A 26,356-nucleotide genomic window follows, 5' to 3' on the forward strand; every position below is an offset into this window, starting at 1 on the left:
ATCGACTTCTATTAGTTGATTGACACTCGCTAAACAAACTGAAAGGGTGCATACTGCCACCTGGATTGTGTTGTTTGAACAGGCATTAAGCCAAGGTTGGTGATTTACTGCCATCTTCAGTTTTGGAACGTTTGCTCAGGAGTATAATTCATAAGCTGATACTTCCTGCTGATCTGGATGTTATTTTCTGTGTGATCCTTCCTTAACCTAGGGTTTCCCAAACTTGGTCCTGAGGCCACACTTGGGTCACATTTTGGTTTTTGCCCTAGCAGTACACAGCTGATTCAAATAACCCTGCCTTAACCTAGATAGTGTATGTGATGTAAACAGAGAGGTCTACTTTCTTTGGGACCTGAATATTGAATGGTTTTCATCAAGCTGTCCGCTCAAGAGGTAGCTTCTCACTGTAACCAGTGCCTGTAATCTGGTTCAGGTTATTCATTAACCTACCAGGGTGTTTACAAACACTACAGGAACAAGATCATCCACATGTATTGACGCATTTTTACTAATACTGTAGAACTCTGTTACGCGACCCAGCCTCCAACTGACTCAAATGATGTCAATTAGTCTATCAGAAGCTTCTAAAGCCATGACATAATTTTCTTTCATTTTCCAAGCTGTTTAAAGGCACAGTCAATTTAGTGTATGTAAACTTCTGACCCACTGCAATTGTGATTATAAGTGAAATAACTCTCTGTAAACAATTGTTGGAAAAATGACTTGTGTCATGCAGAAAGTAGATGTCCTAATTGACTTGCCAAAACTATAGTTTGTTAACAAGAAATTTGTGGAGTGGTTGAAAAACGAGTTTTAATGACTCCAACCTAAGTGTATGCAAACTTCCAACTTCAACTGTAGTTCGTAAATGTAATTCCTCAAAACGTTCTTCGAAATTTGTAGTTCTCTTAGGAACTTCGTAAATATATTTCTTAAGAACTTCATAAATATCTTCTTATGTGGCATTGACATTAGTGACGTGCTTGAAACCAATAAATAAGCCTATGTGACAGGGATGATTTGGCCCACTATAATAAAGTGTTGATATTTCAATTTTATTAAATGTATTTTTTTGCTTTATGTCTCGAGAATAAAAATGTTTTAGTTGGCTCACGAACCCTTTACACACAAACAAAAAAACATAATTTTTCACACATTATAGCCATCAGACTAACGTTAGCTACTGTACATCAAAACCAAAAATGGATAACCAAGGAAAGCGCAATAAAAACTTCCGTAAACAAGAGCTTGAAGTGATGGTGGAGGAAATAGCAGCCAGGAAAAGGTTGCTGTTGGGGAGACTTGATAGCAGGTTCACTGCAGAGACCAAAATGAGAGGATGGGCAAGAGTGGCCGAGTCGTCTCTGCCATCTGGGGTATGGCAAGCAGGGGCGAAAATCTGATGTCAACTTTGGAGGGGACAATTACATGAAATTTTCTCAAGAGCAATTCCTGAGGGGGACACTAAAAGTAGTGCTGTAACACATAGCCTACATTGTAATATGGTAAATGTATATTGAGGAACCAAAGAAATAAGGTGTTTGCCGTACTCCTAACTACCGGTACCCAAAACTACACAACTAATCACAACAGCAATACCATTGCCTTTAACAAATCTTAGTTCAGTCACCAGTTTAAGTTGAGAGTGGGGGTATCCATGGCATTTTCCAATTATGTTCCTATTTTACAAGTCAAAAAAATTGAGAACCTTTCATAATGTTGCCAAACAAAGACTCAACAAACTTACCTGAGACTTCTTGTCTCTGCCAGTCTGTCCCTGCATATCTGTCCCCAACTCTGCTGTCTGTGTGCCATCTGTTGCCTGCTCTGCCTAATGACATCATTGTGAAACATTTCCATTCGAATTTCATTTCTTTCTTATGAACATTTTATCAACTAGTCTTTGAGATATTAGGCTGCTAGGGTTCTTACTATGCATTTTGGTGTATTGAAAAATACTCTGATATTGGTCTTTTATTTTTCTGCCATTTTTCTACCTGACTGGCTGGCTGGCTACACACACAGTGTGTAGGTTATTTACAGTAGGAGATGGGCTTCTATCATCTTCAATCATTCTATTTGGGCTTCGATCGAAAAGGTAGCTAGCAAATGTGAAATGGATTAAAATGACAAGAGTTGACAGCTGTATGAGTTCACCATTTACACAACATATGCTGCAACCTTTTGTAATTTTAATAGTTTGTTTCATATTGGCTGGCTTTCAACAATAGCTGAATTTGCAAAGCTAGCGAGCACCAATTCAGTTTCAGTGGTGTTTGCTATAATCTTTGCTACCCGGGTTAAATAAAGGTGAAATAAAATAAATAAATAAAAGTCCCCTTGCGACAATTTAGCTTTTGCAACGAGACCATTAAATATATTTAAGACAATGGTAGAAGAGTGTAGTTCTGTTCAGTTTGGATTTCAGTTTATCGCTAACCTTATCACAGGGACTTTGAAGCACTAATTTACATCATCTGCATGCTGATCTTGGAAAAAATTGACGATAGCAAAGATACCATCTTTGACGACGCCTCATAAATGGAATAGGTACTAGCTAGCTTAATAGTTAATATTTGCGCGCTAGCTCTGCATATTCAGCTAGTGTGTGTACGCGATTGACTGGATTAACCTCAAGTCAGTTATATGCATTGAGTGCCTCTCAGACAGTAGATACGACCTCTCTGTTACCTAGCAAACTAAGGAACTGGCAGTGGATCAAACCATTGTGAGGCAAAGGGTGGGGGGGGTCGCAATCTTTTGAAACTTAAAAACGCGCTATTAAGTGTCTATAATCAGCACAATTGCTTTCATTGCGTATTATTAATATTATTAAAATTACATAGTTATGTTTCAGTGATATATTGGGGGGGACAAATCATATTTTTCCCAGGATGGGGGGGTCGTGTCCCCCCCGGGATATCCGCCCCTGATGGCAAGGGACAGTGACGCCGTAAAAAAGAAGTGTTCCGACATCAAGTCGGCTGCTAAGGAGAAGGGAGCTGAGAGACCATTTATGTGGACCAGCTGGAGGAGAAGGTGTCATCCATCAGAGATGGTGGTAGAGGGACTGCGCGACCGTTAAATTAGTTAGCTACCTTAGCTAGCTAACATGTAAAGACATTATAGCCAACATAGCTAACGACGTTAACGTTAGCTAAGTTCTTCTTTGCAAATTGACGAGATAGCGCCAGCTATTTAACACTTCTAGAATATTGTAATATATTGTTAATTACTAGCTAGCCAGATAATGCGTGTTTAATTTGTATTCGTGCTGTATTTAAATATCCTGAAGCCAACTGTTTCTGTGGCGCAAGAAAACATGAATGGTTACAAAAGTACCCATTCGTCTCAAAACAAGGGTTTAGCTGTCCTAAAGTTAAGTACATTTCCAGGAAGAAATCCTAAAGCATTATTTTCAAGAATCCCATTTCTTCTTAACTTTTTTCTTTGGAAGAAACTTAGGAAAAACTTTAAGAACATTTCTAATAACTTCACTGAGGAATAGCACTTTGCTTAACTTTCTTCTTAAGTCTCAAGATAAGGGAAAAAATGCCAGTTAAGAAATGTATTCTTAAAGTTTTGTTAATCCGGCCCCTGGACCCCAGGAAGAGTAGCTGCGGCTTTCACAACAGATAATGGGGATCCTAAAAAAAATACCGTAGGAAGTCCCACCCAATTGACTAGTCCATGCTAAAACAAACTTTGGGGCAAGTTTGCCCTCTATCCAATTCTACTATGTAGAGGTTTTGCCAAAATAGCTTAAAGGAAAATACTGTTTTATCAGATGGTCTTACCTGGCAAGTCATTTTTAAAGGATGGAACTAGAAGGTTAATTCTGGAACTGATGCCTGTAATTAATCTGTATAAACATTGATGTCACCCCTGTAAATGACTAGTCACAGTATCCACTATGCTTATATCATCAGGTACTTTATTTGTTAGCATATTAAAGTAGAAATAAGTCATATTACAACACAAGCTAGGTTTCCACTCAATTGGGGACAGATTTTCATGCACATATTCTCAAATTTGCATTTTCCCACCAGAGATGTTTCCATCAAATTGACTTGTTGCCGATAAAAGGCTGTGGGTGATGACATAGTGCACATAAATACAACTTTTGCAGTTACATTTTTGCATGTACCAAATGAAAAATACCAGTAAAATGGGTTTCCATTGCATTTTCAATTCTACTGATGGTTTTGTCACAAAATATGTTGCGTTATAGAGTGAATGTGCCCACTCTGGTATCCACTGTAGCCAACCGCTCGAAGATACAGTGGGGGTATAGCCTACATGATGAGATTATTATTTGCCAAAGAGAGATGTTATTCCTCAAAAAGCAGCCAAGCATCGATCATCATGTCAGAAAAAGACCCTGGATATTGATTGGAAAGGAGCATCAAGTTCATCACTTCGCACTTTCACCTCCCTGTGAAGTTCACCATAATTGATTTAATCTGTAGCTTAATAAACTTCAATGCTTTCCCGAGTCGTAGTGGGAGGACCAGACAGCATGTCATTTTGTGACTCCAAGTTTACTTCGATATGATGGTTATTGTCCCCCATGATGAAACCGAGAAGGGGACTGGATTGGTCTGAATCCAGTTGTCCATTTGTCACACACGATCTCAGACACCACTGGCTCAATTTCGACAAAACTTGGGTGAATGATGTGTCCTGCGATAGAGATCCAGCATTTACAAAATTACACTGATTGGCCCAAGGCGGAAGCTATATTAATTAACTGAAATGAGGAAGAGGTGAAGTTAGAGTGATAACTGGACCCAAAATGTGTCTTCTCCAGCAGGTGGTGTTTTTTCTTTAGCACATGACATGGAGTACAGGGAGTGGATTAGCAAAAGAGACTGCAGCGGTCAACATCCAGGGCTGCCTGCTGGCCCGGCAACATCTGCCAAGCTCACTGGGCCAGTTAATCAAGCTTTCACAAGCAAGACCTGATGAGAAGTTTGATATGTACCCTAGCCTACCACACAAAGGCACTATGGATTTATTTTCCCTGGTTGACACAGACATGCTCAGGAAAGTAATATCACAACTTAAGCCTTCTACCTGCCTTCTCGATCCTATTCCCACCACCTTCAAAATAGTTTTTTAATTGCATATCTAAAGAAGTGCAATCTATTGTTAATCACTTTTTTTCATTTTTGAAAAAAATCCAATCTGGTTTTCGTGCCCACCACAGCACAGAGACAGCCTTAGTTAAAGTGGTAAATTATCTTAGAGCCAACCCAGATACCAATCACCTCTGTGCTTGTACTCTTATATTTAAGTGCTGCATTTGACACTTGACCATGATGTCCTTCTGGAGAGACGGCCTCTCCGGTCCTGTTCTAAATTGGTTTAGGCTCTATTTAACCGGTCAAGAGTTTTTTGTCACCCTTTGTGAACATAACTCAGAGAAAATACATACCACATGTTGCGTTCCACAAGGGTTCAATTTTGGGTCTGGTACTATTCAGTTTATATATGTTACCCCTTGGCAGCGTGATCAGAAAGCACAGCATTGATTTTCACTGCTATGCAGACAATACACAACTTTACATTTGTGTCACCAGAGGATTTTAGCTCCACGGCTTAAAACCTGTTGGGGCTAGGGGGCAGTATTTTCACGGCCGGATGAAAAACGTACCCAATTTGAACAGGTTACTACTCTGGCCCAGAAATTAGAATATGCATATTATTAGTAGATTTGGATAGAAAACACTCTGTAGTTTCGAAAACTGTTTGAATGGTGTCTGTGAGTATAACAGATCTCATATGGCAGGCAAAAACCTGAGAAAAAGTCAAGCAGGAAGTTGAAAATCTGAGGTTGTAGTTTTTTCAAGTGATTGCCTTGACTGCATACAGTGACTTAGGGTTCATTTTGCACTTCCTAAAGCTTCCACTAGATGTCAACAGTCTTTAGAACGGTGTTTGAAGATTCTATGGTGAATTTGATGGGGATTACAGCACAAGGAAGTAGCTGTCCCATTATAAGGCATGGGCTCAGTCACGCGCAATGACTTGGGAGCGAGCTGAGTTCATATTCACTCCTAAAGAGAACGGATAGGTCCGGTTGGAATTGTATTCAAGATATATGATAAAAATAACCTAAAGATTGATTCTATACATCGTTTGACATGTTTCTACAAACTGTAGTATAACCTTTTTGACTTTTCGTCTGGACTAAGTAAGCATGCGTGTTGTGGATTTGGATAGTGAACCTAACGCGCGAACAAAATTGATTATTTGGACATAAATATTAACTTTATCGAACATTTATTGTGGAGCTTGGGTTCCTGGGAGTGCCTTCTAATGAAGATAATCAAAGGTAAGTGAATATTTATAATGTAATTTCTTAGTTTTATTGACTCCAAGATGGCGGGTTTCTGTTTGCTTGTTATTGGTGTCTTCTGGGCTGTACTCAGATTATTGCAAATTGTGCTTTCGCCGTGAACCTTTTTTGAAATCTGACAAAGCGGTTACATTTAGGAGAAGTGTATCAATAATTCTGTGCATAACACTTCTATATTGATCAAAGTTTATGATGAGTATTTCTGTAATATGTGTGCTCATTGTGCTCATTCACCGGGGGGTTGGAGGGAAAACATTTCTCAACATTACGCGCCAATGTAAAATGCTGTTTTTGGATATAAATATGAACTTTATCGAGCAAAACATACATGTATTGTGTAACATAATGTCCTAGGAGTGTCATCTGATGAAGATCGTCAAAGGTTAGTGCATAATTTTAGCTGAATTTCTGGTATTTGTAACGCCTGTCCTTGCTAGGAAAATGGCTGTGTGGTTTTTCTTGTGTTGGAACTGTCCTAACATAACCTAATTTTATGCTTTCGCCGTAAAGCCTTTTTGAAATCGGACAATGTGGGGGACAAAATGTTTAATATTGCCTTGTTATATCAATATTTAAGCAGTAATGCATTTCCACTGCCATTTCTCACATAATACATTTTACCGACAAAAAACAAGCTCACCTTGTTTTGTCAAACTTTGGAAAGTTTACAAAACAAACTAGCTGTTTCCATCAGGCCTGTCGTGACATTTTTTATGTGACATGTACAGATGTAGGATCTTAATTTGATCCCTCTTGTTGATGAGAATTCTCTTGCACAGCAGGAAATGCAAACTTGTAACGTATTCAAGGTTTAAAAAGCTTTCTAAAGTTTGTAATTTCCACTTTAAAATGTCAGACTTGATTTGCCCTAACGTAAAATGCAGCAACCCCAACAAAAAACATCCACTATAATCCACATTTACTGTTGCTGCAGGATTATTTTCCTGCTGTAACAAACTGCCTCAAATTAAGATCCTACATTTTTATTTTTATTTATTTAACCTTTATTTAACTAGGCAAGTCAATTAAGAACAAATTCTTATTTAGAATGACGGCCTACCCCGGCCAAACTCTAACCCGGACGACGCTGGGCCAATTGTGTGCCCTGCCCTATGAAACTCCCAATCACGGCCAGTTGTGATACAGCCTAGAATCGAACCAGGGTCTGTAGTGACTCCTTTAGCACTGAGATGCAGTGCCTTAGACTGCTGCGACCCTCGAGAGTTACATCTGTACTTTACTTGCATAAAAAGGTTGAGTTGAAACCTGGTAACCCACAAGAAACATGCATTTCAATGCAAAACGGTAAGGACAAAGATACCAGTCGCTCTTTCCAACAGAGTAGGAGTGTACCACAGGCTATGTTCAGTTCTTGTGATTGGACTCTATACACTACCGTTCAAAAGTTTGGGGTCACTTAGAAATGTCCTTGTTTTTGAAAGAAAAGCAAATTTTTTGTCCATTAAAATAACATAAAATTGATCAGAAATACAGTGTAGACATTGGTAATATCGTAAATTACTATTGTAGCTGGAAAGGGCAGATTTTTTTATGGAATTTCTTCATAGGCGTACAGAGGCCCATTATCAGCAACCATCACTCCTGTGTTACATTGGCACGTTGTGTTAGCTAATCCAAGTTTATAATTTTAAAAGGCTAATTGATCATTAGAAAACCCTTTTGCAATTACGTTAGCACAGCTGAAAACTGTGGTTCTGATTAAAGAAGCAATAAAACTGGCCTTCTTTAGACTAGTTGAGTATCTGGAGCATCAGCATTCGATTACAGGCTCAAAATGGCCAGAAACAAAGAACTTTCTTCTGAAACTAGTCAGTCTATTCTTGTTCTGAGAAATGGAAGGCTATTCCATGCGAGAAATTGCTAAGAAACTGAAGATCTTGTACAACGCTGTGTTCTACTCCCTTCACAGAACAGCGCAAACTGGCTCTAACCAGAATAGAAAGAGGAGTGGGAGGCCCCGGTGCACAACTGAGCAAGAGGACAAGTACATTAGAGTGTCTAGTTTGAGAAACAGACACCTCACAAGTCCTCAACTGGCAGCTTCAATAAATAGTACCCGCAAAACACCAGTCTCAACATCAACAGTGAAGAGGCAACTCAGGGATGCTGGCCTTCTAGGCAGAGTTGCAAAGAAAAAGCCGTATCTCAGACTGGCCAATAAAAAGAAAAAAGATTAAGATGGACAAAAGAACACAGACACAGGACAGAGGAATTGTAAAAACACATGGTCCTGGTCTTCAACGGTCTTCCTTTTGGCCCTTGTACAAATGGAGCTGGAGAGAGAAAGTGGAACCGTGAGTGAAACATTACATCAGACTTGAACAAGAATCTAATATCAGTGCTTTAAGATTAGAGGATAGGTGAGAGAGAGGGAGGGGGAGAAAGAGAGACAGACAGACAACAAAAGACACAGAACCAACATAACAGGTAGTGGAGGTTGTGGGATAGCTGGTCATACCGTTCTGTGGTCCAGCACATCTTGAAGCATATAGCGGATTCTGGGGGAGGTCCTCCTTCTCTCCTGTATCAGATTAATCTGTGTGTAGTGTTCATCCATTCTGGGCTGTGGATGTATAGACAGGCTAAATTGAATGCTGTTGACTGACAAACAAAAGACGCACATCAATAAATCTATACAGACAGACAGACCTGGTTCTTCTCAAAGTCCAAGTCCTTGCCAATGGTGAAGAGTATTGTGCACAGACCCTCTAGCGAATCATCATCCCCATCCTTTATTAGCTTTACGATGCAGTAGTCTATGAGGCCCTCGGTCATCATCTTCAACTTGAACAACTGGCAGATGAATTTGATGTTGCCTAGCAACTCTCGCTGCCCCTCTGCCTTTGCCTCCTCCAGCTCCTCCCTCAGTCGCTGGCGGTCCTCCTCCTGGAAGGAAACCGGGATGCCTGTTCAGCCTGCCTTGTACTAATACAAATTTCATTGGACTAAACAAGGTACAAGTTGTTACAAGCGTTACAATGATCCGTTGAAGGGAATACTTGAATGTAATATCAATGTAAAGTTAAGGGAAACTTAATCAATTACAATTGTTTATAAAGAATAAGGCATTATGAAGAGAAATTAAGTTTATGTAATGTGGATTTTGACATCTCAGAGATAAAATGCTGCTGTATGATGTGCTACCTCAGTGGTGGTGTCGAGTTCCCTCTGTTTTTCTTTTAAGATCTTACTATTATCCTTCTCGAAGCCCTTCTGGCATTGGTTCAGCAACAGCTTGTGGAAATTTACTGTCACTCCAGGTATTTTGAGCTGAAAGGGCAGGATATGTAGGAGACAAAAACTCATTGACGGGTTATCCGATTTTGGAGCGAGAGAGACAGAGAGAGTTAGATTTTAATTAGTTCGGATTAGATTCTGAACGTTGACCACTATTACATTAGTGTATTGGATACTTATTTGTTATATATACAGTCACTAGTGAAGGTCTACACCCGTTGCACACAGTCTTCACATTTTGCTGCCTTCAAATAATAAAAGGGTTTAAAATCTAATAGAAATTGTAATGTGAAGACATATTGATTACGTATGTCTTCACACCGCAGAGTTAGCCTAATACTTGGTGGAAGCACATTTTGCAGCCATTACAGCTGTGAATTATTTTGAATAAGATTCTACCAACATTGCATAACTCTTAGGGCATTGTTTTTAGTCAAAATTGCTTAAGCTCAGTAAATTTGGTTGAGAATCATTGATAGACAGCAATATTCAAACCTTGGCTATGATTTTTCATGCAGATTTAGGTCAGGGGGTTGATACTGTACCACTCAGAAACACTCAATACATACTGGAAAGCCAGTTTGGTGTGTTTTTTGCATTAAAATGTGCTTAACTGTCCCGCTAAAAAGGAACTCTATCCCATGGTTAAGTTTTTAGAAGACTACGGCGGGTTTTCCTTAAACCTTTCAAATGTATTTTGATCTTGACAAACTCCCCAGTCGCTGCCGGTGACAAGCATAGCCATAACATGTTGCCACCACAATACTTGAAAATGTTGACTCCAATGCTTCCCACAGTTGTACAAAGTTGGCTGGATGTCCATTGGGTGGTGGACTATTCTCAATACACACAGGAAACAGTTGAGTGTGAAAAACCCAGCAGCGTTGCAGTTCTTGACACATTCAAACCGGTGCGCCTGGCACCTACTACCATACCCCGTTCAAAAGCATTTACATTTTTTGTCTTGCCCATTCACCCTCTGAATGGCACACGTACACAATTCACATCTCAATTGTCTCAAGGCTTAAAAATCCCTCCCTCCCCTTCATCTCCACTGATTGAAGTGGATTTAACAAGAACATCAATAACAGATTGTAGCTTTTACCAGGTCAGTCTATGTCATGGAAAGAGTGTTCCTAATGTTTTGTACACTCAGTGTATGTTGCCCTAAGAGTTGGTAAAATCGTATTAAAAACAATACACAGCTGTTGGTGACAGGCAAACACAAATACACACATGGAGACTTGTACAGATGCATACGTACCCCCTTGAGTTGGTGGCACACCTTGGCATAGACCTCAGCGCTGGTAGGGTTTAAGATGGCCCTCTCATATATAGAGCCAATGATGCCCTTGAGTTTGTCCTCTGTGTCAATGGTGAATGCACTCACTACCTTCATCGCCTGATGGAAGTTCTTGGCAGTCAGGCTGTTCAGGATGTTATCCATTTGTTCATACATTTCCTCTGTCTTCACTGTCTCTAGGTCCACAAAGTCCTGCTTCAAGTAATAAGTTAAGGGGGCAGAAGAGGGAGTAAGCAGAGTTAAATAATAAAGGGTCAGCATCACCAACAGATATTATCTCCATCGATATTCAACCAGGAGCGTATACACATGTACATATTAATCTGACCAGATCTTACCAAGTCCTTTTCGTCCACTGCCTGTCTGCTAGTGCTAAGAGAACTGATAGCTGAGAGAGAGAAGAGAGAGAGGAAATGAAAACAAGATGGAAGAGGAGGTTGTATGTCAGTCCTGTATGTTAGGTCCTTTACTTTATGCCAGTAATTGTGCTGTGATGGTACTACCCAACTAGCACATTTGGTTCCTTGGAAGTTGTGGGAACGTACGTTTTTGGTTTCCCATTGGTTCTGGAAACGAAGTCATAAGTATTGAATGGAAGTGAAAACGTAGCCTGTTCAGGGAACGTACATTAATGTTTCAGGGAGGTTCTGAGAGCGTTTTACTATGTTTCCCTGAAAGTTTTCCTGGGAGGTGGTATTAACATTCTGAGAACTAAAATTATAGGTAATTAAATAACATTCCGAGAATGTTTCAACACTGCTAGTTTAATTTAACTGATTTTAATTCCAAGCACAGATAGGACACATGGACATTGTTTTGCTTAAGCTTTTATTTTTAATTGTGGCATGCCGTCAGTGAGACTTGAACCTATGATCTTCTATTGTCTATCCATGGAATTAGTCCACAGTGTCATCACGACGGAGCTATCACTCATTAAAATCAGGTGTGGCCAATTAGTGGGTGTGGCCAAGAACACACTTAACATGATAGGATATATATGTTTTTAAATAGAATTCTTAGAACCTTTTTTAAACATTACTAATGTTTTCGTGTTTTTTTATAGAAAGTTGTCTTAATGTTCTGAGAACATGACTTTAAATAGAACATTGAGGAAACCTGTAGAAAACTTTATCATGAAGTACTGAAATTCCCACAGAAAAACGTTGTTTGTTAAAACATTCTCTGAACAATTTGAGAACATTATTTGAAATAGAACCATGAGGAAACCTGTAGGAAATGTTAAGCTGAAGTACTGAAATGCCCACCAAAGAAACATATGGTTATCAGAACATTATGTGCTAGTTGTGTAATCTGCACCATTCCCAGAACGTTGTGGGAAGGTTGTATGCAAAATAACCGTAGGACAACCACGCACTCAACAAGCTCTAAGAAACATATGGTTCTCAGAACGTTGTGCTAGCTGGGTACTTACTGTATGGTCCCAGACTTTCTTCAACTGTTGAAAGAAATAGAGAAAAAAAAGTGTTCATGTATGAAGGAATTTGGCTTGTGCACAGAAATAGTAGGCCTTGGGTTGCAAAAATCCCAGTAATTTAACCAATATTCCCAGGTTGGAAGATTCCCTGTATAAGGAGGGAATAAGCAGGGAATCTAAATTCCTCTAACCAGGATTTCTGGAAAATCTGGGCATGTTAGGAAAATTACTGGAATTTTGCAGACCTAAAATAAGCACCTGATTTAGAAAACTCCAGAAATTGCAACTTGGAGGAGTCTTCAAATTGCTGTTGCATTTCAGAGGCACATGTCCTCACTTCTTCAAAAGCCTCAGTGATGCTGGGCAATTTCTACAAACAGACAAGGAAACATGCAGGACATCAGACATACCACAAATCCATTTCAGAAAAACTTCTTAATACACCGCAACATGGTAAAAGTCAACATATAAGGTGTTCATATAAATAGTTATATGTAGTGAGCAGAGATAGAAGTTTACTATATTATTTTTTAAATATATATTTATAATACCTTTTCAAAAAAGTTCAGCAAAAACGGATAAAAACAAACAAAACAATAAACTAAAGGTTCACAATATATTAATTAATCAAGTCTTCCTGGTTTGTGAATAATATCCATTTCTCCCAGTTACTTTCGAATAAAGGATTTTGGAGTCTTAAGGTATATGTATGTCAAGCTTTCCATATTAAATATATCTTGGATTATCATTTTGGGGCTTTTACTTTATACCAGTTCCTGGTAATGGCTTTTTTACTTGCAGCAAGGTGACTTTTAACAAGTATTTGTGACTGCCCATCACATTCTCTGGGACAAAACAAATGGGTGTGGTTGGCATCCACATAGCCACACAGCTGCCAGCATGGCTGTTGTATAGTTAGCTGTTGACTTTTGATTCTAGGAGTTTGAAGAAGTACAGTGCATTCAGAAAGTATTCAGAGCCCTTTCTTTTTCCACATTTTGTTACGTTATAGCCTTATTCTAAAATTGATTAAATTAATACAAATCTTCAATCTACACACAATACCCCATAATGATAGTCATATTTGGTTTGAAAGAAGGTTCTGTCATTTTTTTTCTCTTTTTCAAAATAGTCCATTAACTGTAAGTATCTGAAGAAACCTTGGTTTTCCATCCCATATTTCTCCTTGAAATGAAAACAGAGTTGTCCATCCTCTACAATGGCACACAATGCTGTCATGCCTCTCTCAGCACATTCCTTAAATGTTTTATCGTAGATACCTGGTTTAAATTTTGAATCAAACGCAAACCATTTCAACATTCTGATTTCCTTTTCCAGGTTGTGTTTTACAATCCAAAACAAGAGGTCTAGTGTAAATGATGATATAGGGTTAAGTATTCCTGTATTCCCAAATGGGTCTTTATCCCCAGCTGAAGTTGTCTATATATATATGTCTATAAGTGCTGAATGATATTGACCGACCAATAGAGAGAAAATAAATACCTTTGTTCAAAACTGATACAAACATTTCCCGTTTTAAATGTCAGTGTTCAAACGTTACACTCTTAAAATGTTCTTGTAAACATCTGTAGCACTTTATTCGAGCGCTATTGATTTTACCTGTAGGAAATGGGGGTAGACCTCTATGTGTGGAAGCTGTCTACCCTCTGTTTCGGTCCTCTTCAGCTCATCAAGCTCCTGCTCCAGTGTTTGTAGGAGTCCCTCAGCCTCACTCACCATCTCCTTCTCTTTAGCTTGGATCACCTCTCTCACCTCTGAGCACCTTGTCTCAATCAGCTTGGTGAAGAACCTCTCACTGTCCTCCATTGTAGCCTGTGATAAGCACTATCAAAAGACAGAGAGAGAAAGAGGTGTCTGGTGACACATTTGGCTCAGAAACTTTGGTAAGCATTGTCTGCGTCCCGAATTATCCGCACTTCTCCCAAAGTATTGACTTGCATACTCCCTGTCATGATTGATGGGCTGCGGTGGATAGCTGACGTTTTACGGGCTCCTGACAAATACTGCTATTTCGTGTTTTTTAATGCTGATCTTAACTTTATGTTACATAATGTCTCCGCCATAATTTCCTATGATCGAAAACGACTTCTGGAGATCAGATCATCGATCACTAACCTCAATTTGGACGAAGATTTCTACTTCAACGAGTCAGCAGCTCTAGACGTTCTTCTTACTTTGTACCAGGCCCTAATCCCTGGGACTTGAAAGAGGAAGCAGCGGCTAAAAAGAGACAGGCGAGGTGGCATGCTAATGAGACGTCGGCGAACAAATAGACTGCCATTTCCCTCTGTTCTGATGGCGAATGTGCAGTCACTGGAGTACAAACTGGATGAACTCCGTTCGAGACTATCCTTTCAACGAGACAGAAAGAACTGTAATATCCTATGTTTCTCGGAGTCTTGGCTGAACAAGGACATGGATAATATATATCTCGTGGGTTTCTCCATGCATCATCTAGACAGGACGGCAGCCTCGGGTAAGACTAGGGGATAGGGGTGTGTCTCTTTGTTAACAGCAACTGGTGCGTGAGCTCTATTGTTGAGGAAGTCTAGTTTTTGCTCCTCTAAGTTGTATACCTCGTAGCTGTCTATTTACCACCACAAACCAATGCTGGCACTAAGACCGCACTCAACAAGCTGTATAGGGCAATAAGCAAACAAGAAAATGCACATCCAGAAGCAGTGCTTCTTGTGGCCGGTGATTTTTGTATTTATTATTGGTACTTCTTACCCCTTTTTCTCCCCAATTTCATAACATCCAATTGGTAGTTACTGTCTTGTCCCATTGCTGCAACACCCGTACGGACTCAGGATAGGCGAAGGTCGAGAGAGCCATGCGTCCTCCGAAATAAGACCCCGCCAAGCCACACTGCTTCTTGACACACTGCTCGCTTAACCCGGAAGCCAGCTGCACCAATGTGTCGGAGGAAACACTGTACATCTGGCAACCAAAGTCAGTGTGCACGCGCCCGGCCACCACAAAGAGTCGCTAGAGAGCGATGGGACAAGGACATTCCATCTGGCCAAACCCTCCCCTAACCCAGATGACGCTGGGCCAATTGTGCGGTGCCTCGGGTCCCCCGGTCGCTGGTGATTTTAATGCAGGGAAACTGAAATCCGTTTCAGCTCACTTTTACCAGCATTTCACCTGTGCAACTAGAGGTGACAAAACTCATCTTTGATCACCTTTACTCCACACACAGAAACAAATACAAGGCTCTCCCTCACCCTGCATTTAGCAAATCTGATCATAACTGCATCCTCCTGATTCCTGCTTACAAGCGAAAACTCAAAAAGGAAGTACCAGTGACGTGCTCAATACGGTAGTGGTCCGATGAAGTGGATGCTAAGCTGGAATATGTTCCGGGATTTATTTGATAACATTGAGGTGTTTACCACATCGGTCACCAGCTTCATTAATAAATGCATGGACGACCTCCCCCCCACAGTGACTATACGCACATATCCCAACCAGAAGCCATGGAATACAGGCAGCATCCTCACTGAGCTAAAGGCTAGAGCTGCCTCTTATATTTAACACTTTTTGGTTACTACATGATTACATATGTGTTATTTCATAGTTTTGATGTCTTCAATATTATACTAAAAATACAGAAAAACCCTTGAATGAGTAGGTGTGTCTAAACGTCTGACTGGTACTGTACGTCAATGATATGTCAGATACAGTAAAGTGCAAGCTCATGCTTTACGCTGATGACTCAGCCATACTGGTATCAGGGAAAGATACAGTTTACATAGAGGAGACCCTGAGTAAGGAATTGCAATTTGTTAGAGATTAGTTGACTGACCACAAATTGTCGCTACATTTGGGAAAAACTGAATCGATTTTGTGTGGAACAAAACATAGATTGCTTTGGGCTGACAAGATAAAGGTAAACTGTGCAGGCAAGGAGATTGAATCTAAAACAAGTGTAACTTATCTTGGTATGTCCCTAAATCAATCCCTTTCTGGAGAACTGATTGCTGCTAAAATTCTTTCAAAAAATGTTAATGTTTATATCGTAACACTAGATATGTTAACATCAAAGTTAAGAAACCGCTTGTTTCAACCTTGATTTAGTGTCATTTTGATTATGCCTGCTCTTCTTGGTATAGTGGGCTATCAAAAAAGCTGAAAAGGGGGAATGCAGGTCATGCAAAATAATGTTATCAGGTATATGCTTAATGTCCCCCCTAGGACCCACATAGGGGTACAGGAGTTACAGGAGGATGGCTTATATAAAAAAAATACATTGATATGGTCTATAACCAGCACAGTTAAAATACCAGTGCTAGTGTTATGTCTTGTAAAATACCAATATTAAATAGTACTGCAATGAGAAGGTTTTTCTATACAGGCATTTGTCTATGAAATAGCCTCCCGTTGAAGATCAAGCAAAGAAAAAAGTAGAAAATTGCTTTAAAAAGCAGGCAAAGATTTTCCTTTGGACAAGGTTGTCTAAGTAAGATGAACCACTCCACTGCCCCTTGTGCTCCCTACTGCTGGTCAGGTGTATTTATTTGAATGATAGGTATGATGTGCAATGAATAGAATGAACAGCTTCCACCCCCAAGCCATAAGATTTCTGAACAATTAATCAAATGGTGTCACGTCCTGACCAGTATAGAGTATATTTGGTTATTGTAGTTTGGTCAGGACGTGGCAGAGGGTAGTTGATGTATGTATTATGGGGTTTGTCACTGGTCTATGTCTGTGTTTCTATGTCTAGTTGATTGGGGTTGGACTCTCAATTGAAGGCAGGTGTGTTGAGTTGCCTTTGATTGGGAGTCCTATATAGTAGGACTCCCAATCAAAGGCTACCCACGAAAAACCATGTTTGTCTTTGTTTTTCGTGGGTAGTTGTTTGAGAGCACTGCTTTTTGTGGAGCCTGCTTTCACTGTTTCAAGTCGTTAGTTTGTTTATTGTTTTCTTCCGTGGTGTTCGCATTATTTTATAAATAAATATGTTGAGCACGAAACCCACTGCGCATTGGTCCCTTTCTCTCTACGACGACAAGTGTGACAAATGGCCACCGGACTATTTACATTGACACTCCCCTGCATTTGTTTTGTACACTGCTGCTACTCGCTGTTTATTATCTATGCATAGTCACTTCACCCCTACCTACATGTACAAATTACCTCGACTAACCTGTATCCCCGCACATTGACTCGGTACCGGTACCCCCTGTATATAGCTTCGTTATTGTTATTTTATTGTGTTACTTTTTATTATTTTTTACTTTAGTTTATTTGGTAAACACTTTCTTAACTCTTATTGAACTGTATTTCATGGTAAGGTCTACACATGTTGTATTCGGCGCACGTGACAATAAGTTTGATTTGATTGTTTTTTAAGGTCGAAATGTGAAATGAATATGGTTGATTCTTAATTAATGTCAGAGAAAAGTGCAGAAAATAGTGCCACTTTCTAGGATGTCAAAATAAATGAATGTATTTATGGCTGCTTGTAATTTTGGAAACAAGCGTTTTTAATTAATACTTTTAAGAGATACCCTCTGGGTCCACATTGTACATTTTGTTGTATACAGTACATTCGGAAAGTATTCAGATCCCTTGACTTTTCCCACATTGATACGTTAAAGCCTTATTCTAAAATAAATGAAATATTTTTTTTTCTCATCAATCTACACACAATACCCCATAATGACAAAGCGAAAAAAGGTTTTACATTTTTTGCAAATTACATTTACATTACATTTACGTCATTTAGCAGACGCTCTTATCCAGAGCGACTTACAAATTGGATTTTTATTTTAAAAAATTCAAACAGAAATACCTTATTTACATAAGTATTCAGACCCTTTGCTATGAGACTCGAAATTGAGCTCAGGTGCTTCCTGTTTCCATAGATCATCCTTGAGATGTTTGTACAACTTGATTGGATTCCACCTGTGGTAAATTCAATTGATTGGTCATGATTTGGAAAGGGACACACCTGTCTATATATGATCCCACATTTAACAGCGCATGTCAGAGCAAAAATCAAGTCATGAGGTCGAAAGAATTGTCCATAGAGTGCCGAGACTGGATTGTGTCAAGGCACAGATCTGGGGAAGGGTACCAAATAATTTCTGAAGCATTGAAAGTCCCCAAGAACAGAGTGGCCTTCATCATTCTTAAATGGAAGAAGTTTGAAATCACCAACACTCTTCCTAGAGCTGGCTGCCCGGCCAAACTGAGCAATCGGGAGAGAAGGGCCTTGGTCAGGGAGGTGACCAAGAACATGATGGTCACTGACGGAGCTCCAGAGTTCCTCTGTGGAGATGGGAGAACCTTCCAGAAGGACAATCATCTCTGCAGCATTCCACCAATAAGGCCTGGTAGAGTTGCCAGATGGAAGCTACTCCTCAGTAAAAGGCACATGACAGCCCATTTGGAGTTTGCCAAAAGGCACCTAAAGGACTCTGACAGTGAGAAGCAAAATTCTCTGGTCTGATGAAACCAAGATTTAACTCTTTGACCTGAATACCAAGTGTCACGTCTGGAGGAAACCTGGCACCATCCCTACGGTGAAGCATGGGAGTGGCAGCATCATGCTGTGGGGATGTTTTTCAGTGGCATGGACTGGGAGACTAGTCAGGATCGAGGGATAGATGAATGGAGCAAAGTACAGCGAGATCCTTGATGAAAATCTGATCCAGTGCGGTCAGGACCTCAGACTGGGGTGAAGGTTCACCTTCCAACAGGACAATGACCCTAAGCACACAGCCAAGATAACGCAGGAGTGGCTTCGGGACAAGTCTCTGAATGTCCTTGTGTGACCCAGCCAGAGCCCAGTCTTGAACCTGATCGAACATCTCTGGAGAGACCTGAAAATAGCTGTGCAGTGACGCTCCCTATCCAACCTGACAGCACTTGAGTGGATCTGCAGAGAAGAATGGGAGAAACTCCCCAAATACAGGTGTGCCAAGCTTGTAGCATGATACCCAAGAAGACTTGAGGCTGTAATCGCTTCCAAAGGTGCTTCAACAAAGTACTGAGTAAAGGGTTTGATATTTCCAGTTTACTTTTTTATAAATTACCAAAAATGTTGTTGTTTTTTTAAACGGTTTTTGCTTTGTCATTATAGGGTATTGTGTGTAGATAGATGAGGGGAAAAAGGTTGTAACGTAACAAAAAGTGGAAAATGTCAAGAGGTCTGAATACTTTCCAAATGCACTGTATGTTGGTTACCCAAAATAAATGCAAATAAAAAAAGCAAACACAATTGAGATTCACCCATAGACGAGCCCTAAAACAGCTCATCACATGGTGTGGGTGACTGCATACTCGGGAGTGTTTCTGAAAGTGGGTGTTGCAAAAGAAGTGAGGATCAACTGTGATGGGTCTAACATTAGTGCTCCACTATCAGTTAGACCAGCTTAATGTTTACATAGCAGGTGAAGAGAACTAACGTAGCAGATTAGGAGAATTAAAGTGTCAGGTTGGGAGAATGAGGTTAAGGTTAGGAAAAGGGTTAGGGTTAGCTAAAATGCGTGGCAGGTTAGAGTAATTAACGTGGCAGGTTAGGAGAATGAGGTTAAGGTTAGGAAAAGGTTTAAGCTTAGCTAAAATGCTACAGTTGTCAACAATTGACTCATCGTGCAGCCCAATCAGCCACGCAAAATGGTCTTGAGTGGCTACAAATCTGCCCAATTAGATGATTCGCTTTCCATACAACCACTTCTGTTGATCCTCCCACTTCTGTTGACGTGACCACTTTCAGACACACTCCATGTGTGCAGTTACCCATGACTCCATCAGTCAGCTAATGTCGCACCTTTAGAGACTCCACTTCCTGTCTCAGTTTCTGTAGTTCCTCCTCTCTCTCCTGGATTATCTGTTGGCATGTCTTCAACTGCACATTCACCTTTTTCTGTGGACAAACATACAGACAGTTGTAATTGACATCACACAATGGATCAAAACACAACCCTTTCTGATAGATACAGTACCAGTCAAAAGTTTGGACACACCTACTCATTCCCGTGTTTTTCTTAATTTTTTCTATTTTCTAAAATGTTGAATAATAGTGAAGACATCAAAACTATGAAATAACATACATGGAATCATGTAGTAACCAAAAAAGTGTTAAACAAATCAAAATATATTTTATATTTGAGAATCTTTAAAGTAGCCACCCTTTGCCTTGATGACAGCTTTGCACACTTTTGGCATTCTCTTAACCAGCTTCATGAGGTAGTCATGAATGCATTTCAATTAACAGCCTGCCACATATCTATGTACCTCTTATACTAAGCCTATAATGGTATCCCATCCATACCTTTTTGGTAGCCCCCCGAGCAGCAGCTGAGTCTTCAGCTTTCAGCTTATCATCATGATGAGGACATGTGTTCTCCTGTAGTGGTATAGATGTGCTGACCAGCTTCTGATTCTTCATGGCTAATGACTTATAGTGAGGACGCAAAACAGGTTCTGTGTCTCCAGGTCCAGTGTATTTCTCAGCATCATTGTCAGCTTGCAGCCTGGTCTTCTCCATCTTTTCCACCAACTTACCAAGCTGGGCCGTTTCTTTCTAGAGAGAAAAATACACACACACACAACAGAAACATTACATCACTTATCTAAAACATTACATTTTGGCAATGCAATAATCTGTAATACTATAGAATTGATAGAACTGTAATTCCTACAATTGGTGCATATAAACTACATACTATGGGTTTAATAGCATAGAACAAGAAAATTAAACAACTAATAGGTTAGATACGGGTGTTTTAAAGAGGTAGACGAATAAATGGTCATACCTTTCGGTGGTCCAGCACATCCTGCAGCATGCTTGTGATTCTGGGGGAGGTTGTCCTATTCTTCATAATCTTCACAATCATGTTGTAGTACTGATCCATTCTGGGCTGTGGAAGTATAGACAGGCCAGGTGAATGTAGTTGACTGATTTATAGATCTGAATCTATTGGATTGCTCAATCCCAAAATGTGGAATAAAAATGCCATTGATGCAATGCCATTGATTTTGCTGTCATGGATAAAAAATAAAATGTTTTTATTTTGTTCAAAAACAAACAGACGGATGGATGGACAGACAAAATGCTGTACCCTGGCCTTCTCCATGTCCAAGTCCTTGCCGATGGTGTAGAGTAATGTGCAGAGACCCTCCAGAGAGTTATCATCTTGGTTCTTCAGCAGCCTTACGATGACGTCGTGCATGACGTGCTCAGTCAGCATCTTCAACTTGAACAACTCACATATTAACTTGATATTGCCTAGCGACTGCCTCTGCTCCTTGGTCTTGGCCTCCTCCAGCTCCTCCCACACTCGCTGGCGCTCCTCCACCTGGAAGGAATCAGGAAAGTTAACAAGTTAAACTACACAAATTGTTACTAGTTAGATAACAAACCGTGTTCCAATTATCAATTGAAGGGAATAGCACCACAATATATTACCAATGCACAGTTAGGACAACATAATCAATCGCACACCAAAACATTAAAATCATACAGAGGAATGAATATAATTTAGATCAGATTAGAATATCTCAAAAACATGTTTCAAAATGTTGGTCTATAATGTAGTGGACAGTGTGTCTGAAAGGATGGATGTGCTACCTTGGTGACGGCATCCACCATCTCCTGTTTTTGCCGGAAGATTTCGCAACTGTTTGTCACCATGTTCTCAAAGTTTGTTTTGACTCGGTTCAGAAACAGCTTGCGGAAATTTACTGTCACTCCTGGTTTGGCGGTGGGTACTTTAAGCTGAGGAGGAGGATATGCAGAAGGGAGAAAAAAACTCAGGTTAAAAGCACAATATGTATGATTTCCTGCTGTTCTTGGTGTGTGGTCACTGGCATTTGACAAAAAATAGCAATCACCTCTGAGAGACAAGACTTACCCCCATGAGGCAGCGGCAGATGTTGGCATAGGTCGCAGACCTGGTAGGTTGTGCCAGGGCCCTCTCATATATGAGGTGAATGATGCCCTTCAGTCTGGCCTCTGTGTTAATGGTGAACTCAGTAATTGCCTTCATCGATTGCTGGAAGTTGTTTTGATTTACCCTATCCAGGATGTAATCCATTTGAGCATACAGTTCCTGTGTCTTCTCTGGCTCTGGATCCTGAAACTCCTTATTCAAGTTATAAATTGGGGGACAGGTGAGGCAGTGACATAGACATCAAAGTTAAAGAGGGTAAGGAGGTCAGAGAAACAATTAGGGGGCAGTATGATATCACCAACAATTTCATCAGGAGGGTATCACTGAACACACATGTACCTACTGTGTACATACAAACTCTGGACTTACCAAGTCCTGTTTTTCCACAGCCTGTCCACTGGAAGAGGGAGCTGATGACTGGGTTTCTTGTTTGCATGTCTTCTTGGTCCCACTCATCTTCTTCTGTGGACAAACATGCACTGGTACTGAGGCAATACTACCGTGGTATTACAACATTATACACTCTTCCTGAATGTTATATTGTGATAAATAGAAATGTGTCTTTGCCCTCTCTGGTAGATGGGAGGGGCCTGTTTAATTCACTCAACAATGTACACGTAGGCTAATTTCATACTGTGCCACATTCAATGATACTCCATGTAGTTTAGTCACTGCAGATGTTATTATCCATACCGTTTCCTTGCTAAACAGGTGCTGATTTCTCAGGATATGTTTTCTGAGTATTTCCTCAGTATGTTTCCTCAGTATTTCCTCAGTATATGACTTGGAGTATATGACTATGTTTCCAGATCCAGTGTCATCAGTTTGCAATCCAGTCTTCTTTATTTTTTCAATTTCATCAAACTTGGTGTTTGTGTCTAGTACAGGTCTTGGGGTGTAGGTCTCTCTGCACTGGAAGCATATGTGGTAAGGATTACTTTGGTCATCCTGATCCCAGTTACCAATACATCATTTGCAGTAACTCTGTCCACAGGGAATTCTCACCGGATTCAGTAAACCCACACAGATTAGACAGCTTAATTTTTTCTGATTCAAAATATCAATCGTTTGAGCCACAGTAGTTGAGTCACTGCAGGTTACTAACGTGCGATATTTCCGGTGCAATGTAATAAAAAACGTTACTGTACTACTACAGCGCAGTTGTTGGTTTTGTTTCTTGTACTGCTAGCGTAGCACAATATAGACCACCGCCTGTAGTTTCCAATGTGAGCAAATGACTCCCAGTGGGGAAAACAAACGAGGTGGGCAGAGCCAAGCACGAGCTAGCGAGAGCCTATTGGCGCGTTCTAGCATATATTTGCGTATTGCCGTTAGTAAACGACTCGGAAGTGAACGTGTACAGTAACTCAATTCGCCATTGCACTCCTTCTAAACAACATTTTAGTAACGCTGGCAAAGGGTAAAGTAAAAAAAAACTTTGTCCACTCTGTTCGTAACATATTTTAGTTTTGGAAACAGTGAAACAAGGAGGAACCCGCACACTGTTCTTGATAGTATCACTGCTCTTTATTAAGCATTTCGCTACACTCACAATAACATCCGCTAACCATGTGTATGGTGACCGATTTGAGCTTACGTATCGGCCTCACGGCGTTCGTCAAGGCTTTTGTGAGTTTCTTCTTCTTCTATGAGGTTTAACGGTGGTTGGCATCCAATTTGTTGCATTACCGCCACCTACTAGACTAGAGTACAACTCCATTACATTTAATGTATTCCTACCTCATGCCATCATCCTGAAAGGATGGGACATCACCACTTAACACACCCTGTAACTCTTCTGCTATCAAGTCTCGCACACCCAAATACCTCTCTGCAACTGCCACCACAACCTCAATTTTCTGAGACTTCCAATCCATCCCTGCAGTACAATTAATAACCATTGCTATAAATGCTAAAAATCCCATTTTACTGAAACTTATATCACCTTTTGGCCTATCCCTCTATACAGGTATATTCCTACTACTCTCACCACTCCTCCCCCTTAACCCATCTTCCTCTACTTTCTTCAATGCCTCAGCATATGACAACTTCTGCACTACTGTAACCCTGGAAACCTCAACCTGCCTCTGTCGCACGGGACATTTCTGATCCCCAGCTCCATGGGCACCCCTACAATTAACACATTCCACTACTTTCCCCAATACTACACATTCCCTTGTCTCATGCACTTCTGCACATTTCTCACACCTTGGACCCTCCCTTGTACACACTGCTGCCACATGCCCATAAGCTTGACAACTGTAACATTTTAATGTATTCGGCACATACGCTCGTAACTTATATATCCTAACTTCACTTTGTCAGACAAAGACTCAACTTCAAAACTCAAAAGAACAGACAATGAATCTTCTGTTTCCCAACTCTCACCACCCTGTCCGCGTCGCAACAAATGACGAGCATCACATACACCGGAAATCTTTGCCCTCAGCTAGGCAACTTTTATATCTACTGCCACCCCGGTTAACACTCCTTTCATTGGTGCCCTTTTCTTGAGAACAAAACAATTCACTTTTCTTACCTCCATTCATTTTACTTTGAGCGCATTCTTCCTCTGCCCAACAGAAACATAAACAATTATCACTAGACCACTTCTAGTTACCCTCACCGATTCCACATGACCCAACTCTTTTTTCACCCACTGTGAAACCACAAATGGATCAGCCAAAAGGCAAGAGTCCACTTTTCCCATAAACTTCACCCCTACTGTCACAGACTCTTCTTCATCCTGATCCTCAGTACATTTCTCGGTCTCCGCTAACTTTACCGCACCTACCACCTCTGATACTTCACCCTTCATTCACTTCCCTTTCTCCTCCTGTCTTCAGCTCCCTCTGCTTACACCTTCTACCATTCTTCTTTTTTTCCATCATTTTTATCCGACTCATGCTCACCCTCTTTTTCCCTCTCTCTCTTAGGGCTCTTCTCCCTCTCTTTTTCCCTCCATTCCTCCTCTGTGTTCCAAGTACACGTCTTCTTATGATAATACTGCTGTTCCATTCCTGACACCCATCTTGTTCTTGCTTTCTCTAGGGACTCCATTTTCCCCTTCTTTCTCGAAATGTCATGACCCTCGACTCAATACTATCTCCTTTCGTGAGTTTTTAAAATTAGCACCCTTATGTAGACCTAGCCCCACCCACATCCGTTCCACGCATCGAATTACATTACTCAATGACATGGACCCCAATCTCAAATTCACTATTGAATGTGACACTAAACGTGTTCATTACCTTGATATGTGGACTGAGAAATCGACTGGAACCCTGTTTACAACTCTGTATAGAAAAGAAACCGACAGAAATACTCTATTACAGGGGGACAGCTTCCACCCTGAGCCATTAAAAAGAGGACTTCCAAGAAGCCAGTTTTTCAGACTGCACAATATATGCCACTCCACAGAGGACTATCTGGAAAAAGCAACGGAGATTCGCAATAGGTTTCTAAGAAGAGGCTATTCTCCACAATGTGTGGATGAAGCTCTTAATTTGGCATTGGGGAAAACACGAGATGAGCTGGTACAAAAAAGACCCACTAGAGCTAAAAAACACTCTGTAATGTTCACAACCACATATACTTTGAACTCGCGAAAAGCGGGAGATGCTGTCAAGAAACACTTGCATGTTTTATCATCGGACCCAGCTTTGCCGGCTGAATGTAAGAATCCACCACTTATTGTATATAGGAGAGGTCACAATGTACACAATAAATTGGTCTATGCCAACTGCCAGCCACAAAAGAAAATCAGCCAGGCTCTTTTAAGCCCTCTTCCGAATGGTAGCTATAAATTCAGAGGTTCCGCACAGTGCAACACTATGATGAAGTGTGAATATTTCTGCCATCCACATACAGGAAAAAGTTTCCAAATAAATTACATTCTTACGTGCTCCACCACCCATGTTATCTACATTATTAAATGTCCATGTGGGCTGTGCTATGTACAGTTGAAGTCGGAAGTTTACATACACTTACGTTGGAGTCAATAAAACTCGTTTTTCAACCACTCCACAAATTTCTTGTTTACAAACTATAGTTTTGGCAAGTCGGTTAGG

At 40.4% G+C, this 26,356-nt stretch overlaps 1 protein-coding gene across 6 annotated transcripts; it reads right to left on the reverse strand.

Moving 5' to 3' along the window:
* Positions 1 to 8,515: 8,515 nt before the first annotated feature.
* Positions 8,516 to 23,915, reverse strand: LOC115195722 (uncharacterized). 6 transcript variants are annotated; one of them, XM_029755886.1, is made up of 18 exons: positions 23,884 to 23,915; positions 22,980 to 23,198; positions 22,656 to 22,748; positions 22,248 to 22,478; positions 21,965 to 22,111; positions 21,456 to 21,692; positions 21,150 to 21,254; positions 20,666 to 20,917; positions 20,162 to 20,257; positions 13,978 to 14,202; positions 12,616 to 12,727; positions 12,355 to 12,378; positions 11,261 to 11,310; positions 10,884 to 11,117; positions 9,527 to 9,652; positions 9,032 to 9,268; positions 8,841 to 8,945; positions 8,516 to 8,655 (listed from the first exon to the last, which is right to left on the reverse strand). In XM_029755886.1, exons 3-18 carry the CDS (start codon positions 22,740 to 22,742, stop codon positions 8,620 to 8,622), a joined length of 2,304 nt encoding a protein of 767 aa, XP_029611746.1. In that variant the 5' UTR covers positions 22,743 to 22,748; positions 22,980 to 23,198; positions 23,884 to 23,915; the 3' UTR covers positions 8,516 to 8,619. The 6 variants fall into 6 exon arrangements, with proteins under 6 accessions (XP_029611746.1, XP_029611745.1, XP_029611744.1 ...); XM_029755885.1 differs by lacking the exon at positions 23,884 to 23,915 and adding an exon at positions 23,292 to 23,857; XM_029755884.1 differs by lacking the exon at positions 23,884 to 23,915 and having other exon boundaries at positions 22,656 to 22,745; positions 22,980 to 23,857.
* Positions 23,916 to 26,356: the final 2,441 nt, after the last annotated feature.

This window comes from Salmo trutta, chromosome 6 (assembly GCF_901001165.1).
Source record: "Salmo trutta chromosome 6, fSalTru1.1, whole genome shotgun sequence".
In the NCBI taxonomy this organism is placed as follows: Eukaryota; Metazoa; Chordata; class Actinopteri; order Salmoniformes; family Salmonidae; genus Salmo; species Salmo trutta.